The sequence below is a fragment of the Oncorhynchus tshawytscha genome, linkage group LG16, assembly GCF_018296145.1.
Source record: "Oncorhynchus tshawytscha isolate Ot180627B linkage group LG16, Otsh_v2.0, whole genome shotgun sequence".
Taxonomy (NCBI): Eukaryota; Metazoa; Chordata; class Actinopteri; order Salmoniformes; family Salmonidae; genus Oncorhynchus; species Oncorhynchus tshawytscha.
The window spans coordinates 67,684,999-67,703,686 of record NC_056444.1 but is presented as its reverse complement, the minus strand read 5'-3'; the positions used below and the strand labels follow the sequence as shown (position 1 = coordinate 67,703,686).

Genomic DNA, 18,688 nt, shown 5'->3' with positions numbered 1-18,688 from the left:
TCTCCCCCGATTGCTCAGTTTGGCTGGGCGGCCAGCTCTAGGAAGAGTCTTGGTGGTTCCAAACATCTTCCATTTAAGAAAGATGGAGACCACTGTGTTTTTGGGGACCTTCAATGCTGCAGAAATGTTTTGGTACCCTTCCCCTGATCTGCACCTGGACATAATCCTGTCTCGGAGCTCTACGGACAATTCCTTTGACCTCATGGCTTGGTTTTTGCTCTGACATGCACTGTCCACTGTGGGACCTTATATAGACAGGTGTGTTCCTTTCCAAATCATGTCCAATCAATTGAATTTACCACAGGTGGACTCCAATCAACTTGTAGAAACATCTCAAAGATAATCAATAGAAAAAGGGGCTGAATATTTATATAAATAAGGTATGTTTTTTAAATGTTTTCATACATTTGCTAAATGTATTTGTCATTATGGGGTATTGTGTGTAGATTGCTAAGGGGGAAAACATAATTGAATCAATTTTAGAATAAGGCTGTAATGTAACAAGATGAGGGAAAGGTCAAGGGGTCTGAATACTTTGAAGGCACTGCAAGTTTCCCTAAGAGAGGGGAAAAAGACAATATTACTGCTGAGGTTTCATGGCTGTTCATTTTATTCAGAAAAACTTCTCAGAAACCTACGAGAGCACTAATGCCAGTGTGTGTATATAATATATGTGTCTCAATAGTAATATGAACATTTCTACTTAAACAGAAGAACAGAATGAATAATGTTCATGCTCAAACAGGCAAAAGATATTTGGACCAGAATGTTAAAATAAAAGTATTGTACAAGATTACATTTAAGCAATGAAGCAGATTGTGTTCATAAGACACTATAAACACAACACTAAAACTATTTATCAATACAAAATAAATGTGATCGTTTGAATCAACTGTTCCATAAAAAATAACTGGCAATAATAGGTCACAAAATATAAGTAAACAACAATTGTGTGCTTAAACAAAAATCATGCAATAAAGATAAGTTGTAGCAAACTACAAGCCCAGCAGTGCCTGTCTAATGTGCAGTTACTGTATGATGTGTGCAAAAAAATACTGTTTAAATAAAAGGAACGGAAATGTACAGTACAGAGCGATGATTGTCTGTTGAATGCACTCGAATGAGTGCTGCAAAAGGATGGGAAGCAGAGAGTTGGTGGGAAAACTACATTGAGGATGTATTAACTATGTAAGTAGTTGAACTTACATAACCAATCAATGTCCAGTTAAGGTTGCTGGTAGAAGGTTTAGCAGTATGCTTTGTTGACTGGGTTTGCAGTGTCCTCCTGTCATACACTAAAGATGTAGGATGGCTACAGTACAGTATGTACAGCATGGGGATCCCAGGGATTAAACATATGACTCAATATCCTACCATAGACTTGGCTTACTGGGGAAACACAGTATTAGCATAAAGTGACAAGTCTATTTCCCAGTAATTGGGAAACTTGTCACTTTAGCAGGGTGTGAATGACATGATAGTAATGATATAGTATTGATAAAGAGCTCCTCAGGTATTTTTCAAACAGATATTGACAAGAGGGATTGGATGCAATCCCTGTCAGATATGGTTAAAGCTGTTTGAATTGGAATGTTACTTAGATCTCCCATTAAAGGGATACTTCAGGATTTTGGCAGTGAGGCTCTCTATTTACTTCCCCAGAGCCAGATGAACTCGGATACCATGTTTGTGTCTCAGTGTCCAGTATGAACGTTAGAGGTAAATTTGTGAGCCAATGCTAACTAGCGTTAGCACAATGACTGGAAGTCTATGGGTATCTGCTAACATGCTAGTAGATACCCATAGACACCTAGTAATTGCGCTACCGCTAGTTAGCATTGGCTCACATATTTACCTCTAACTTCTTTCATATGGGACAAACACAAACATGGTATTAGAGTTCATCTGACTCTGGGGAAGTAGATAAAGGGCCTCACTGCCAAAATCTTGAAGTATCCCTTTAATAATACTAAATAATAAAACAACGTAACAAACAATCAAACATAGTGATTGATATTAACCTTCTCTCATCAACAAAGACGAGAGAATAATTGACAGGTCAACTATAATTCTTCACTTTGTTAATTATATTAGGTTATATGAACCCAAATTGTTGTCTTATCTACACCAGTAATTTAAACAAAAACAAAATCTCCAATTGTATTTAACTGGTTAAAGTGCTAGTTGGGACAACTAAATAATAATACAAGTATCTGGAGATAGTCCTCTCGGACCAGGTTAAGTAGTGGAGGGGGGGTGTAAATGGATATGGGGCGGGGTGAGGGGTTGTTCCCTGTACATCCAGGCCCAGTATCTCTAACTGTGACATCACTGCTGCTTACAGTTCTCCTTCTTCTCTTTGGATTTGGCGCGTCCTGATTTGGCGCTTTGCCTCTTCGTGGGCGGGATGAACGTAGGCTCCTCCATGAAGTCATGTAAGTGGGGGATTGGATGAGACTGACAGGAGGATGGGCCTATTAAGAAGACAAGAGAAGGTCCTATAACTGTACATCACCTCTATATGAAGCTACATGTTATGGTCAGGTGTTACATTGTTATTCCTACCAGAAATGGTCTGTCCCACTCTGATGCTCTCCTTGCCTGGTCTCTTGGTCTTGAAAGTTGGGTCCAGTTCCTCTGCAATGTTTCTGATTGGCTGTTGTGATCTGTAAGGATATAAGTAGCAGGTTGAAATATATAACTTTTCATAGCCTATTCTATTACAAAACATATGATTGCAGTCCATTCCACAGGTAGCAAATCTCTAGCAAAAACTTTTTCAAAAGACCCATATTTTAGCAGCAAATGATAAGATCAGTCAGGTGCTAAGGAGGGCATTTCCAGACAGGGGTTTCCCAGCATTATACATTACATTAGTGTGGCACAGTAGGGTCGGGTGGTATACTGGGGTATTTTGAAATACTCATGGTATGATTTTCAATAAAGTTTTTATTACATTTAAGTATTTATTTTGACTTTAAATACCTGCAGTCAACTTGTGTACTAGTTTAGGAGATAAAGCAGATTGCGTTCTTTATTTTACCTGTTCCATTATTTTTCATCATGAAGCTTACCAGTAAGTACTTACCAGTAGGTATGCCTAGTTCCCTTAAAATAGCTGAGCCGGTCACATTTGTTTAGAAACGCAGGTGATCTAGTAACACTTTGCTAAATATTTTCCAGTTAGATGTGTTATAACTGTCTAAAATGTGCTAAATACTGTGTATTTTATTTGATAACTTACTAACGAGTTATCCAAGTGGCTAGCTTCCTACAAAAATCAAGCTCATCTTGGTAACTGCAAAGAATCCCCTCCTGGATCAAGAACCTTGCGGTTGTTTTGTGTGTGAGGAAAAATGTGAGTAGCATGTTTGAGTTTCTTGTATAACTTTGAGCTGGGATATCTGTCCTGCAAATAGTTTGAGAGACCATATAAAATGTTTGCATACGCTCATTTACATTTAGCTAGCATCCGCAATGGGATTTTACATGTACTTGGTAATACCGCATAATGCAGGATGGTTGGTTTGAAGTTATGGAAATGTGGATACCGCCCAAGCCTGACTCACAGTGTTGAGGTGGGGCTAGGGGCCTGATAGTCTGGAGAACACTCCTCAGTAGGAGATGGGAGGCCCTCGGAGTCCAGTCTCTCCCGCTGAATCTGACACACAGAACACATTATTATTATTATAATATTGTTTTGAAATAAGACTGTTAAGTCAATGTATAGTGTCAATAGTTAACATTATATGTAGACAATGGCTCATAAAACCAGCAGCAGCTACCGGTCTCTCTCTGACAGTTCTCCTGTTGTGGGGGTCAGCCAGGTCATGCGGTTCATGTCGTGATCCCGGGCCATTAAGGTCACGTGACTGGCGATTCGACTGTATTTCCTGTTTCTGCATGAAGCGGGCGATTTCCTGACAGAGGACACAGTGACCATGAAGGGTCAATACACAATAGGCATGTTTTTACACACTGGACAGGTGGACTCTAGCTGAACCCAAGGCTTTGAGGGACCTATGACCTGAGCCTATGATTTATCTAATGAATTTTGAGACCGGTTGATAAAAAGGTCAAATGAACTTTGGAAGCACATCCCCTAGTTAAAGAAGGTAATATACCTCTCCTTAAATCAGGGGTATTCAACTGGGGGTGCACAGCCCTCAAAAGGTACTTTTTTAGAAAAACGATTTATTTGATTTAACTAGGCAAGTCAGATAAGAACAAATTCTTATTTACAATGACAGCCTACCCTGGCCAAACCCTAACAACGCTGGGCCAATTGTGCCCGCCCTTTGGGACTCCCAATCACGGCCGGTTGTGATACAGCCTGGAATCGAACCAGGGTCTGCAGTGATGCCTCTAGCACTGAGATGCAGTGCCTTAGACCACCGCACCACTCGGGAGCCCTTTTCGCAGGGGGTCTGCGAAAAATATAGAAGCAAAAAATAAATGACTTTTGAATTACATGCCTACAGTAGAAAAGAGTTGAATATTTTATTTCTAATGTCAACTTTATTTCTTAACTCCTAGTATTGAGTAAAATAAGAGTCAATTACACTCGCTGGAGTATCTAACATGGGCTTTGAAAAAGCACCCACGAACAGGCTACCAGTGCCACTGGCAAGTTTCATTGACTTGGACATAAACTTTTGCTAACCTTTGTTTAACCAGATAAATAGCTGCTCTAAGCAAAAATGTGTTTGGAGTTACCTTTCTAGCAAATAGTATGTTAGAGTTTACACTTCCTCCAATTATAATGTGGGGAAGTCAAAATAATGAAAGAAAAAAAAAACGATTCATTTTAAAATGTTGATTACTTCTCCTCGCCATTATTAGTTTTGTTAACGTATGATGGGGTCCCTGGGTCTTCGGTTTTCCTGGGAGCGGGTGCCTGAGCAAGGAAAGGTTGAAGACCTCTCACCTAAATCATAGCCTCGCTTGCAGTCAGTTCTGTTGGGAGATAATACCAAAATCATGATATTTCCTTTTACACCTTTATCTTACCTCATCCTGAGCCACTTGCGCAACTCTGAAGTCTCCCTCTGGGTAGGAGTCATGTTGAGAGAGGGAAGAACGGGCTGGAGGGCTCTGCAATGACAAGAGGATAACTCATCATGGCATTGCTGCAGTAACTCCCCTGAATCTACTCTGAACATGTCATGACTCTAGGACCAAGAACATATTCAAAATAGCTTCTGAAGTTTCATAATTGTATGTTCGTTAATGTGTAAAAAATAAAAGACATTTCCTGAAAACCTCAAATTTTCAAGACAGACTATCAGACAGCGACATTTAGTAACATAGTTGGATGTGAGCCGACACAGTACAGCCAGTAGGATGATCCTCCCTTACCCTAGTCAACAGTTTCTCCTCCTCCTTTTGCAGCCTCCTGGCCAGCTCCTCATCCAGCAACACCTGGTGCAGTTCCCCCAGGTCCAGACACACCCCCTCCTCTGGCTGCAGCACAGCTCCTGTAGAAGGAAAGACCTGGGTCAGGAAGGTTTAGAGATAAAGGCTGTGATGAGGTATGATTAAAAGGTCTATGAAATTAAATCTAGTGAAGTACACTGAACAAAAATTGAAACGCAACATGCAACAATTTCAAAGATTTAACTGAGTTACAGTTCATATAAGGAACTCAGTCAATTGAAATCAATTAATTAGGCCCCAATCTATGGATTTCACATGACTGGGAATACAGATATGCAGCGGTTGGTCACAGATGCCTTAATTTAAAAAATAAAGTAGATCAGAAAACTAGTCAGTATCTGGTGTGACTCATTGCGACATCTCCTTCACATAGAGGTGATCAGGCTGTTGATTGTGGCCTGTAGAATGCTGTCCTACTCTTCCATGGCTGTGCGAAGTCGCAGGATATTGGCGGAAATGGAACACGCTGTCGTAAATTCTCAAATGGTGAGTAATGCAGGTGAAAGAACTGGGACATTTTTAGCTTCCAGGAATGGTGTACAGATCCTTGCGACATGGGGCCGTGCATTATCATGCTGAAACATGAGGTGATGGCAGCGGATGAATGGCACAACAATGGGACAAGGATCTCATCAAGGTATCTCTGCGCATTCAAATTGATTAAATTACAATTGTGTTCATTGTCCCTAGCTTATGCCTGCCTATACCATTTGCCCACAGAAGTCGATCTGCCAATCTGCAGTCAGGTCAAAAACCTGGTGTGGACAACGAGTACGCGGATGAGCTTCCCTGAGAATTTCTACACAAACTATTTGGTTGTGCAAACCTACAGTTTCATCAGCTGTCCGGGTGTCGGGTCTCAGACTATCCACAGGTGAAGAAGTCGGATGTGGAGGTCCTGGGCTGGCATGATTACATGTGGTCTGTGGTTGTGAGGCCGGTTGGACATACTCCCAAATTCTGTAATGTGACGTTGGAGGCGGCTTATGGTAGAGAAATTAACATTCAACATTAACATTAACATTCTCTGGCAACAGCCCTGGTGGACATTCCTGCAGTCAGCCTGCCAATTGCACTCTCCCTTAACTTGAGACATACGTGGCATTTTGTTGTGTGACAAAACTGCACATTTTAGACTGGCCTTTTATTGTTCCCAGGACAAGGTGCACCTATGCAATGATCGTGCTGTTTCATGCCACACCTGTCAGGTGGATGGATTATCTTGGCAAAGGAGAAATGCTCACTAACAGAGATGTTTTAGAGAAATATGCTTATTGTGCGCATGTACAATTTCTGGGATCTTTTATTTCAGCTTATGAAACATGGGACCAACACTTTATATGCTGTGTTTATATTTTTCTTCATACTTAGAGAAAATAAACATACTGCAAATCATACAGCACATGTGCTGGAAGACAGGTCTGGGGTAGCAGGTAGCCTAGCAGATAGCATTGGGCCAGGAACTGAAAGGTTGCTGGTTCAAATACCCGTGCTGTCAAGATGGATAGTGAGCAAGGCCTTAACCCTATTTTGCTCCAGGGGCATCACACTACTATGGCTGACCCTACAGAACAACGTCTCACTTCACCTATCCTGTGTATGTGACAAAATCTTTAAGAATAAAATAGGTTCATCAAGAAGAACAACAATCATCTCTTGGATCATTTCAAGACAGGACAAAGATGAAGGATGGAGAGGGGTTTGAAGAACAGCTAGTCTATAAATGAGGGAAATCCAGATGAAGGTATTTCCCAGACCATCAGAATGAACACTACAAAAGAAAAATCTAATTTCTGAGAAAAATAAAAAGATTTGGAGGCCCCTCCTTTAAACACAAGGAAACCAAGATGAGATTTTTCCAGATTTGATTGAAGGAGGGAGGACGTGAAGAGGAGTAGATGTACACAGAGGTTGTTGGGAAGCTTTGGGTAAAGTGTACAGTAGTCGCCTCCCCTGCAGGTCTGTGTTCAGAGTGCTGAGGTACCTGCAGCTCAGGGTGTTACCTGCTTTGGAGGTGTGCCTAGATCTGGCCCTGATGGAGGCCCCTCTGCTGCAGAAGCTTTGGCTGAAATGGTGGGCTCTCCGCAGGGGTCTCTCCTCCCTCCTCTCTTCCTCCTCCTCTGAGCTGTTCTGCTCCTCCTGCTTATACCCATGCTGGCAATCACTTGCACTCCTCACCCTGCGCTCACTATGGTGGTGCCCATCATCCCTGCCATCCCTCTCCTGGTCCCCACCTGAGCTGACCCTGTTCCTAGGGTCTCCACTACTCCTCCTCCCCCCTCTGCTGTGTTCAACATTGACCTCAGTCCCACTACCCTCCACTATGGTCATGTTTTCAAGGATTCTTTCTCCCTCTGCTCCATGGCCTTGGTTACTGTAGCCTTCGCTTTGTGAGGCTCTCTTTCTTTCCCCGACATCTCCATGGTAACTACGCCTGGTGGGGACAGCTCTTAGAAAAGCTCTCTGTTGATGTTGAGAGTCACTGTGGACAACGGCATTTTCCCCATCATGCACTTGGCAGTCTCTGACCTCACCTCTGACCCCCCATGACCTTGACCCCCCGTGGAAGCTCTGCCTCACAGCCACACCCCTCTCTCTTAAGTCATGGGCAATCAGGTCCCATACATTCACTGCGAGCCTGCTGTCGTCATGGTAACTATAACAATGCTTGCTGGCATTGTCCTGGAAGTGGACTTGTTTGTTGTCGCTGGTTTCTCTGTAGGTCCACCTTCTCCTAACCCCGTCTCGGTCTCTATCCTGCAGCCCTCTGGCAGAGTCATTAGTACTACTGATGTAGCGCCACCCTCTCCCCTCCTCTGACCTGGGGTCCCTGTCATAACCCCGGTCATGCTTTGCCCTGGGATTCTTATCCCAAATCCTAGCCCTCTTTTCCTTAACCCCCCTATCCTGACAACTCCCCCTATGCCTTTCCTCCCTTGTTCCACTTCCCCTCTCCCACATCCTGCTGCGCTCTTCTCTGGAGCTGATGGGACTGCCGAGACTCCTGTAACTCCTTTCCGGTAGATGGTACACAGGAGCCTGGCAACGACTAGGGGCAGTATTGAGCCATTTCTCCAGTCTACAGGGCCGGGATGGAGGGAGGTGTTCAGGGAAAACAGTGTCTGCGTCCTCTGAGCCTTCATCACTCAAATAGTCTGGTGGAGGGCATTGGAGGTAGTTTCTGATGAGTCTAGGCAGATTAAAGTGTCCATTATGTGATGATTGTGTTCTGTTATTCTGTCCTGCTGACTTGTGGGTCTCATACAGAGGCTCAGCAGTAGAGTGTGACTGTGGCTGTGTGTTAGAAATGGAACATTGCCACCTGCTGGTAGCAGGCTGATGGTGCAGCCCTTCTCCCTGGTTAGGGCTGGTGCTGAGAGCAGGCAGGCGTGGGCATGACGAGGGTGAGCCACGGACGTTGGTACAGTCTATAATCAAGCCAAACATGCAAACACAAAAGCAGGTGAATGTGGGTGTTAAATGGTTTATATTAGACAGGCGCAGTGAATGGTGCCAGGCTAACACAGGGTTCATTCATATCAATATACAAGGGAGGCATGTAATTAAATTATCCTAGATTATCTAGAAGTGAACATTTAAATACAAGCTTGACAGACAAAACAACGCACACAGTGCCACGGTCCATGTTATTAACAAGATAGCTAGAGCCAAGTGATTGCCAGAGTGATAAGGCTGCCAGGAAACCTGTGGAGTCAAGTGGATGCAGATTGGAATGTCCGGCTGAGGAGGAGGAGGACAGGCAGTCAAGCATGCAGAGCAAAGCAGGGTTAGATTAGTGCACAGTCTCCCCAAGTAACTTCAGCTCTACACCTACTACGCAGGTAGCCTAGTGGTTAAGAGCATTGGGCCAGTAACCGAAAGGTTGCTAGTTAGAATCCCTGAGCCGGCAAGGTAGAAAAACTTGCCATTCTGCCCTTGAGCAAGACAGTTAACTCACAACACCTGTTCCCCGGGCGCTGATGACGTGGGCGTTGATTAAAGCAGCCCCCCGCACCTCTCTGATCCAGAGGGGTTGGGTTAAATGCGGAAGACACATTTTGGTTGAATGCATTCAGTTGTGCAACTGGCTAGATATCCCCGTTTGCCCACAGCTACAAACAGGCTACAATGACCCAGGTGTGGAGGGTTTGATCATCAGGGTTCATCAGAGTTTAAGAGTCCAGAGTTGATTAGGATTTCAAGTCCTTCTGTGCCATATTTTGTCCTTGTTATGATCATAAAAGAAACAGTATGTACACCAACCATGGTGAAAAAGCATTGAGAAGTAACATAATAAAATCAAGAGGACAGGTCAGAATAGCAGGTACCACCCAAAGTATGATTTAAACCAAAGCAATCATTCAACCAACCTTTGTCACCATTAGACATTATTTCAAGAATAAAAGAGAAGAAACCAGATAGGAGATGATAAAAAACAACCCTAAAGCAAATGACCCTGTCAACAGAGGGGTCTTTTAGCACACTGTTAGATTACAAAGTATTGTCATGCCTAGGAATAATTGGAAATCTTGTTTGATGCCCAAACAAAACAATAGTGACAGATTATTTTTTTCTATAATGAAGCAACAGATACTAAGTGTGACTGTACCATCACGGAGGCTTTCCTGCCCACTGCTCCTCTGTCTGACCCTCAGCTCCTCCTCTTCCTGGATGTGTTTAGCCATTTCCTGTGGAAACAAGGTTAGGTCTATTATTGTTTCATCCATGGAACCAGAGCTGTAACAATACACTCAGTCAGCAGATGGGAATAAAATCATTATAGAAAATGGTTGTCTTCAGTATCATATAACAGTACTAGTGATTTAGGGTTGACTCAGAGCCCAGAACAGGAGAAGAAATATGTTAATTGTATCCTTCACACACTCAGTTTGTGCTCAGTTGCAGTACTGAGTCAGTCAGAAAATGCCTAATATGTCAACCTCCAAATGCTTGCCAAGCATATGGCTGAGGTTAACTAGGCTTGTGCCAATGTGTGGGCAGACGCTGGCATCAATCACTGTGGTTTTCTATTCAGCCTCCACCCATCAACATTCAGAGAACCTTTGAAAGAGATAATTCTGTACATTACAGATTAGTACCACAAGGTGTCAGTATAACATGGCCCAACATGACAAAATAAACAGTAAAGACCCAAGCCCTGTTACCCTAAAATAACATTTGTCAAATCAACCATATCAACAACAGATAATCTTCAGAGAAATAGGGTCAGGGTTCTTACTTATTGGTCATGAATGACTGGTGTGATGCAAAGCATCAAATCAGCCCACAGATATATTATTGCTACATGTTAAGGTGTATGAGTGACATGGCATTAGACCTAGAAATTATTGGCTCATGGATCTTAAATCACAATTCAAATAAGGATCCAGTGGTGGAAAAAGTACTCAATTGTCATACTTGAGTAAAAGTAAAGATGCCTTAATATACTTAAGTACCAACAGTAAAAGTCTAAATCATTTCAAATTCCTTTTAGCAAACAAGATGGCACAATTGTCTCGTTTTATTTACAGATAGCCAGGGGCACACGCCAACACGCAGACATAATTTACAAACTAAACATTTGTGTTTAGAAGAGATGACCAGTTATGTTTTCTTGAGAATTTGAACATTTTCCTATCAAAATGTAATGACTACTTTTGGGTGTCAGGGAAAATGTATGGAGTAAAAAGTACATTATTTTCTATTGGAATGTAGTTTAAGTAAAATTTGGAAAAAATGTAAATAGTAAAGTACAGATACCTGAAAACTGCTTAAGTAGTAGTTAGTATTTTTAATTAAGTACTTTACACCACTGCAAGGATCCAATTGCTCAATCACTGTCAGGTGGTTTAGCGGGTTAACTCAAACAAGCAGTAAGGACAAACAAGACATCAAAGACTCTTCAGAACACAATACAAATGTATCTTTGCTATTTAATGGCATGTGGAAACTTGCAACATGATAAAGACTGACAACTAGTCTCTAATTGTATAGACAGAGTCTGGGTGGCCTGCAATAGAAAGACAGTGGAAGTGTTGCTGAATGCAGAGCCACAGTAGGTGACTTGTCTCCATTATGGAGGGAGATCTAGCATGACCACAGTGGCTGCGCATCACAAAACCTGCACCGTGTTAGCCTGGTCCCAGATCGGTTTGTGCGGTCTTACTAACTCCTATGGTCATTGTGGAAAAACAGCACAAACAGATCTAGGAACAGAGTAGCTCCAGATGGCCAGGCCAGGCTGGTAATTTCAGGAAGGCCTGGGGGCTGACTCAATGGAAAATAAGAGGCCAGGCAGGCAGACCAGAGAAACAGAAGGCCAACCTTTTATCTCCCTCTGCCTGGCTCAGCGGCTGGGCTCTGGTCTGGAAAAATTGCTGAGAGAGTGGGCTGTTTTACTTTCATTAACACCTTGTCAACTGGGCATGCCACTGCCACCCTGCACAAGGGCTGCCTCCCTTGTAACTTTGACCTCAAAAAAGACTTGTGCTCTGCCTCCTCTGAGACAGAATTGAGGCCCTGTGCGACAAATGACACATAACGGAAATGGAGTGCGGGTCCATTGTTATATGTGGGGGGGGGGGGTGAACAAAGCATATCAGTACCCCCTTGATGCCACCTGTAGATGTGTTTTATTTATTCAACCTTTAACTAGGCAAGTCAGTTAAGAACATATTCCTATTTACAATGACGTCCTACCAAAGGCCTCCAGCGGGGGTTGAAAATAAAATATAGGACAACACACATCCCGAGAGACAAGAGACACCACAACACTACTTAAAGAGAGAGACCTAAGACAACAACTAGATCAAATAGTGCATGTTTAGATGGGTGGGCCCTTTCGGGACAAAAAAACCCCTCCAATGACAAGTGTTAAGAGCCTCTTGGTTGGCTAAATCCCCGTGCTTAGCCAGCTTAGCCTTGCCAGCCTCAGCAGACAGTTAGCAGCTTGAAATGGCAGGTTAGGTCAGGGAGTGCAATGGGGAACTGGCATTCAGACGGACTGCACTGCCTGGTGCCTTCTGTTCTGCTGCACAATTAAACACACGGTCAGCAGGGATGCTAATATTTAATCAACACACTACATCAGCCAACGTTACATAAATGTGAATTTGCTTGGACTGTCTTTTAGGGATTCACAATGACCTTGGAAGTAGAATATGACTATCAAGCTTGGGTGGTATTTGGAAATAGCCACGGGATGGTTTTTCAATATCATCAACATTGAAACTATTAAGTTTTTCAATACATTTTTAGCTACTTAAGTTAATACCGGCAGTCAACAAGTTAGGACATAAAGCAGATCGTGTTCTTCATTTCACCTGTCACATTGTTTTACATTATGAAGCTTACCGTTGTATCCCAGCCCAGTTGAGCCAGTCAACGTGTGTTTGTAAGTAGCACAACAGGAGAAAGAGGGAGCAGGTGAGTCCAGCTGTGTATTGTGTATTGGTCGCGTTTTATATTGAAAGTGAAGTTTCTTTTTGCTTTGATAGTGATCAGGGACGTGCAACTATCGTTTTCCTTCACAGACAATACATTAGTGCAACACATTCAGCAGAAAACAGCTTCATTTTCATCAGAAGTACAATGCTATTTCACAGGCAGCCACACAAGTAAATGAGCTTACAATGAAAAAGCAAAGTAATTGTTTTAGTAAAAATTATGCATGGTCTTCATATTTTGTAATGTTTATCATAGGAAATGTAGCTGGCTACATTCTAATATTTTGCTTAAAAAGTTCATCTTGCATTTTACCAGAGAAAAGTAGGCTGGCTACTATGAGAAAAGTACCAGAAAAAAGTAGGCTGGCTACTATGAGAAAAGTACCGGAGAAAAGTAGGCTGGCTACTATGAGAAAAGTACCAGAGAAAAGTAGGCTGGCTACTATGAGAAAAGTACCGGAGAAAAGTAGCTACACATCAGTCAGAGCGCTGTCTGCTGATAGAATGTCCTTCATAAATTCTCATCCAAGTGAAGATTGATGCCGAGCAGAAACCCTCCCCTAACCCAGACGATGCTGGGCCAATTGTGCGCCGCCCTATGGAACTCCTGGTCACGGCTGGTAACACAGCATGGGATCGAATCTTAGGTTGTAGTGACACCACAACACTGCAATGCAGTGCCTTAGACCGCTGTGCCACTCGAGAGGCCAATCATTTCAGATCTGTGTTAAGAAATATCTTGCTACGTTTTCTAATGCGTTTTATCTTTATTTCCTGTGTGAAAAGCATAGAATGTTGTATTAACTATCCAGTTAACAAGAAGTTTATCTAAACAAGTGCTTGACTAAATAAGGTGACAGGGCATCATATTGCATTAGCGTTCTGCCATGTTCGAGAAGTCAAAGACCTTTGGATGAGATCTATACAGATGCTACTGCCATCTTGATTTCCTTGCGTTTCTTTCTACTCTCGGTTGTTCTCGACCCGTCTGCTCCTCCCCAATCTTCTCAGAGCAGAGCAGGCAGGATGTTGCTCTAGCGACTCCAGACTCTACAGACACAGCTTGTACACAAGCTGCTCCAGAGCCAGTACAGTTCTTCCTTCAGCCAAGCATGCGTCAAAACTTTGTTCATTTGCACAATGTCTCTTGCTCACATTCGCTTCAATTCGTGTAAAAAAAAAAAAAAGACATTCGGAAGCACCTACCTATACATTCTATACACAAAACATCAAGGACACCTCCTAATATTAAGTTGCACCCCCCCACTTTGGCCCTCAGAACAGCCTCAATTTGTCAGGGCATGGACTCTACAAGGTATTGAAAGCGTTCCACAGCGATGCTGGCCCAAGTTGAATCCAATGCTTCCCACAGTTGTGTCAAGTTGGCTGGATGTCCTTTGGGTGGTGGAACATTCTTGATACACAAGGGAAACGGTTAAGCGTAAAAAGAAAAACCATCAGCGTTGCAGTTCTTCACACAATCTGGTGCACCTGGCACCTACTACCATACCCCACTCAAAAGGCACTTCAATCTGTTGTCTTGCCCATTCACACTCTGAATGGCACACATACACAACCCATGTCTCAAATCCTTCAAATCATTTTTAGCCTGTCTTCTCCCCTTCATCTACACTGATTGAAGTGGATTTAACAAAATAACTCAAGGATGATCAAACTAAATTGGATGAACCTGAGCTCAATTTGGAGTGTCATAGCAAAGGGGTGTGAGCACTTAGGCTTTTTATTTGCAATAAAATTTGCCAACATTTATAAAAACTTGTTTTCATTTAGTCATTATGTGGTATTGTGTGTAGAAATGTTTATTTTGAATTCAGGCTGTAACAAACAGTAATGTATGAATACTTTCTAAAAAGGCACTGAGCGTCATGAGTTTAGTCCAACTGTCGTACTCCATCAGAACCCAAAATAAGCATGCAGAAAACAATGGAAATAAACACTATATCCTCAAAACATAGTTAAAATATAATTGTAATATCATGGATGATCAGTCCTTGCATCCATAGCCCTATCTATGAATCTAAGAGTTTCTTATATTTCAGCATTTAATTTTAACATTGTGGTATTGTGTGTAGGCCAGTGACACAAAATCTCAATTTATTCCATTTTAAATTCAGGCTTTAACACAACAATCCACTTCAAACAGTGTAGATGAAGGGGAGAAGACAGGTTAAAGAATTTAAGAATTGAGACATGGATTGTGTATATGTGTGCCATTCCTGCAGTCAGCATACCAATTACACACTCCCTCAAAACTTGAGACATCAGTGGCATTGTGTTGTGTGACAAAACTGCACATTTTAGATTGGCCTTTTATTGTCCCCAGGACAAGGTGCAACTGTGTAATGATCATGCTGTTTAAATCAGCCACACCTGTCGGGTGGATGGATTATCTTGACAAAAGGAGAAATGCTCACTAACAGGGATGTGAACAAATGTGTGCACAAAATATGAGAGAATATGGAATATTTCTGGGATCTTTTATTTCAGCTCATGAAATACAGGACCAACACTTTACATGTTGCGTTTCGATTTTTATTCAGTGTGAGACCACCACTTTCAGCAACGGGCCAAGCTACTAAATGATCTCCACCGTACCCCCAGAATGCTGTACACACCAACAGTCTGCTCTGACTTCACTCACTCTGAACAAGGATCCTTTATGAGAGATTCTGAGGCAGCTAGCTTCAATAAGGAAACCTAAAGAGTAAAGGACGGAGAAAGCGGTCTTTGTGAGTCTGGATAACCTGGTCTGGTCTCTGGCTCCATAAGACCCCTTTCTTGCTCTTCTAATTGTACACTACCTTCAGAAAGTATTGACATGTTGTTGTGTACAGCCTGAATTTAAAATGATTCAATTGAGATTGTGTGTCACCGGCTTACACACATCCCATAATGTCAAAGTGCAATTATGTTTTCACTTTTTTTTTACAAATAAAAAATGAAATGTAAAACATTGAAATTCAAAGACAGAGCTATGGATGGACTGACCATCAATGATATCAAAATGATATTTTAACCATATTTTAAGGCTATAGTGTTTTTACATTTACATTGTTTACAAACATAGGAGTAAAAAAGGCTTATATTTTGGGTTCTGATGGGGGTATAACAGTTGGACTAAGCTCATGACGCATATACAGTGCCTTCAGAAAGTATTCAGATCCCTTGACGTATTCCACACTTTGTTCCATCCTGAATTTTAAATGGATTCAAATAAAAGATCTCACCCATCTACATACAACACCCCATAATGACAAAGTGAAAACATGTTTTTATAAATGTTGGCAGACTACAACTTCATTCGAGTCCACCTGTGGCCAATTCAATTGTTTGCGTATTGTGACGGCCCTGAATTATTCTGAACCGTCTCAGTGCAGCTCCTTCCAATAGGGCGCTTTCCCTTTAATTCCCAATTAAATAGCCAGCATCAGCTGCGCAAAAGTGGGGTTGTGATGGAGACGTGAATGAGGATGTGTTCAACCCTCAGTGCCGAAGCTTCTCTATTCCGTTTGTTTTGTTGCCGTTAAACGTGTGTTTTGTAGCCTAAGAGAGTTTACCCAGGATCGGATCCACTCTTTGCGTCCGTGGACCACACCTCTCCGTTCTTCGTGGCCTTTCTCCGCTGGAGATCTATTGGCGGATTGGATTGTCTGACTGACCGACTGACTACCACCTTTTTGTATACGGTATTTCATTTGTTTTGATGCGATGTATACTTTGATTTATGTAGTTAGTTGTAGTTGAGGACTTAGTAAGAGTTGATACGCTTTAAAGTTCTGTGGTAAAATAATTGTTATATTGATTGTATGTTTAATACTGGGTTTACGCTACACGGAATGAACGGACAAACATTGCGTGACAAAAGTCACTTGAGTTCACTGAACTCCTTTACCGGGCTGGACTCTTTTAGGCCCGAGGTACAGGACATTTCTGGAGGAACCAGAACTCATTGTGATATTATTATATGTGTGTAATCATTGTTGTTGCTAATACAACCCACGCAAAAGAATATAGTTGTTTTTGAAGTTCTTTCCAATGTTTTAAGGGTTTATGAAAAGTTTATTTCCATCCTGACTTTTACATAAGTCCTTTGTATTGGTGTAGACTTGACGGACCAGATGGGACTCATTCCCACCCAAACTAAAAGGAGAAACCAATGTTTTCTCTGGTAGGCACAACCTACCTGGCACCCCTATAAATAATAACCTCAAGTCAAAACCGTTACAGTATGATTGACAAATGTATAAAACATTAAAACGCTGAAATAAGTGTACTTTTGTTATTGAATCCATACATGAGTTCAAGACTAAAAATATTCTTAAGTCACAAATTGCATGGATTCGCCCTTCATGCAATAATAGTATTTAACATGATTTTTTAATAACTACCTCATCTCTGTACCCCACACACATCATTTTCTACAAAGGTTCTTCAGTCGAGCAGTGAATTTCAAAGACAGATTCAACCACAAAGACCAGGGAGGCTTTCCAATGCCTCAAAGAAGGCCACATAGGTAGATGGGGAAAAAAACAAAACAGACATTGAATATCACTTTGAGCATGGTGAAGTTAATTACACTTTGGATGGTGAATCAATACACCTAGTCACTGTAAAGATACAGGCTTCCTTCCTAACTCTGTTGCTGGAGAGGAAGGAAACCACTCAGGGATTTCACCAAGAGGCCAATGGTGACTTTGAAACAGTTAGAGTTTAATGGCTGTGATAGGAGAGAACTGAGGATGGATAAACATTGTACTTACTCCCCAATACTAACCTAATTTACAAGAGTGAAAAAAAGGGAGCTTGTACAGAATGAAAGCATTCTGAAACATGCATCCTGTTTACAACAAGGCACTAAAGTAATACTGCAAACAAATGTGGCAAAGCAATTCACTCTTAGTCCCAAATGTGTTTTGTATGAGGCAAATCCAATACAACACATTACTCAGTACAAATCCATATATTTTTAAGCATAGTGGTGGCAGTATCATATTATGGGTATATTTGTCATCAGCAAGGACTAAGGAGTTTTCAGCATTAAAAAGAACATGGAATTGAGCTAAGCACAGGCAAAAATTGAGGAAAACATGGTTCAGTCTGCTTTCCACCAGACACCTTTCAGCTGGATCATAACTTAAACAAGGTCAAATCTACACTGGAGTTGCTTTCCAAGAAGACCGTGAATGTTCCTGAGTTGCAGAGTTACAGTTTTGACTTAGTGCCTTGCAAAGTATTCACCCCCTTGGACTTTTTCCTATTTTATTGCATTACAACCTGTAATTTAAATTGATTTTTATTTGAATTTCATGACAATAGTCCAAATTGGTGAAGTGAAAATAGTTACTTCTATGTATTCACCCATTGCTATGAAGCCCCTAAATACGATCTGGTGCAACCAATTACCTTCACAAGTCACATAATTAGTTAAATAAAGTCCACCTGTGTGCAATCTAAGTGTCACATAATCTCAGTATATATAACACACACACACCTGTTCTGAAAGGCCCCAGAGTCTGCAACACCACTAAGCAAGGGGCACAACCAAGCAAGCTATGAAGATCAAGGAGCTCTCCAAACACGTCAGGGACAAATTTGTGAAATACAGAGCAGGGTTGGGTTATAAAAAATATCAGAAACTTTGAACATCCCACAGAGCACCATTAAATCCCTTATAATTTTTTTAAACAAAGATGGCCCCACAACAAACCTGCCAAGAGGGCCTCCCACCAAAATGTATAGACCAGACAAGCCAGGCATTAATCAGAGATAAACCAAAGAGACCAAAG

General features: G+C 41.8%; 1 protein-coding gene across 5 annotated transcripts in view; it reads right to left on the bottom strand.

Annotated features, from left to right (window-relative positions):
* Positions 1 to 587: 587 nt before the first annotated feature.
* The window catches only part of LOC112216165 (coiled-coil domain-containing protein 50), a 41,788-nt gene continuing 23,687 nt past the window's right edge, over positions 588 to 18,688 (bottom strand). For 4 of the 5 annotated variants that reach the window (XM_042299517.1, XM_024375948.2, XM_024375949.2 and 1 more), the window contains 8 exons: positions 10,046 to 10,124; positions 7,440 to 8,864; positions 5,359 to 5,477; positions 5,011 to 5,094; positions 3,786 to 3,920; positions 3,570 to 3,661; positions 2,566 to 2,666; positions 588 to 2,474 (listed from right to left, as the gene is read on the bottom strand). In XM_042299517.1, the coding sequence (XP_042155451.1) occupies positions 2,329 to 2,474; positions 2,566 to 2,666; positions 3,570 to 3,661; positions 3,786 to 3,920; positions 5,011 to 5,094; positions 5,359 to 5,477; positions 7,440 to 8,864; positions 10,046 to 10,124 (2,181 nt within the window). In that variant the 3' untranslated portion in view covers positions 588 to 2,328. The remainder of the gene's footprint in view (positions 2,475 to 2,565; positions 2,667 to 3,569; positions 3,662 to 3,785; positions 3,921 to 5,010; positions 5,095 to 5,358; positions 5,478 to 7,439; positions 8,865 to 10,045; positions 10,125 to 18,688) is intronic. The other variant, XM_024375950.2, reaches the window with a different exon arrangement.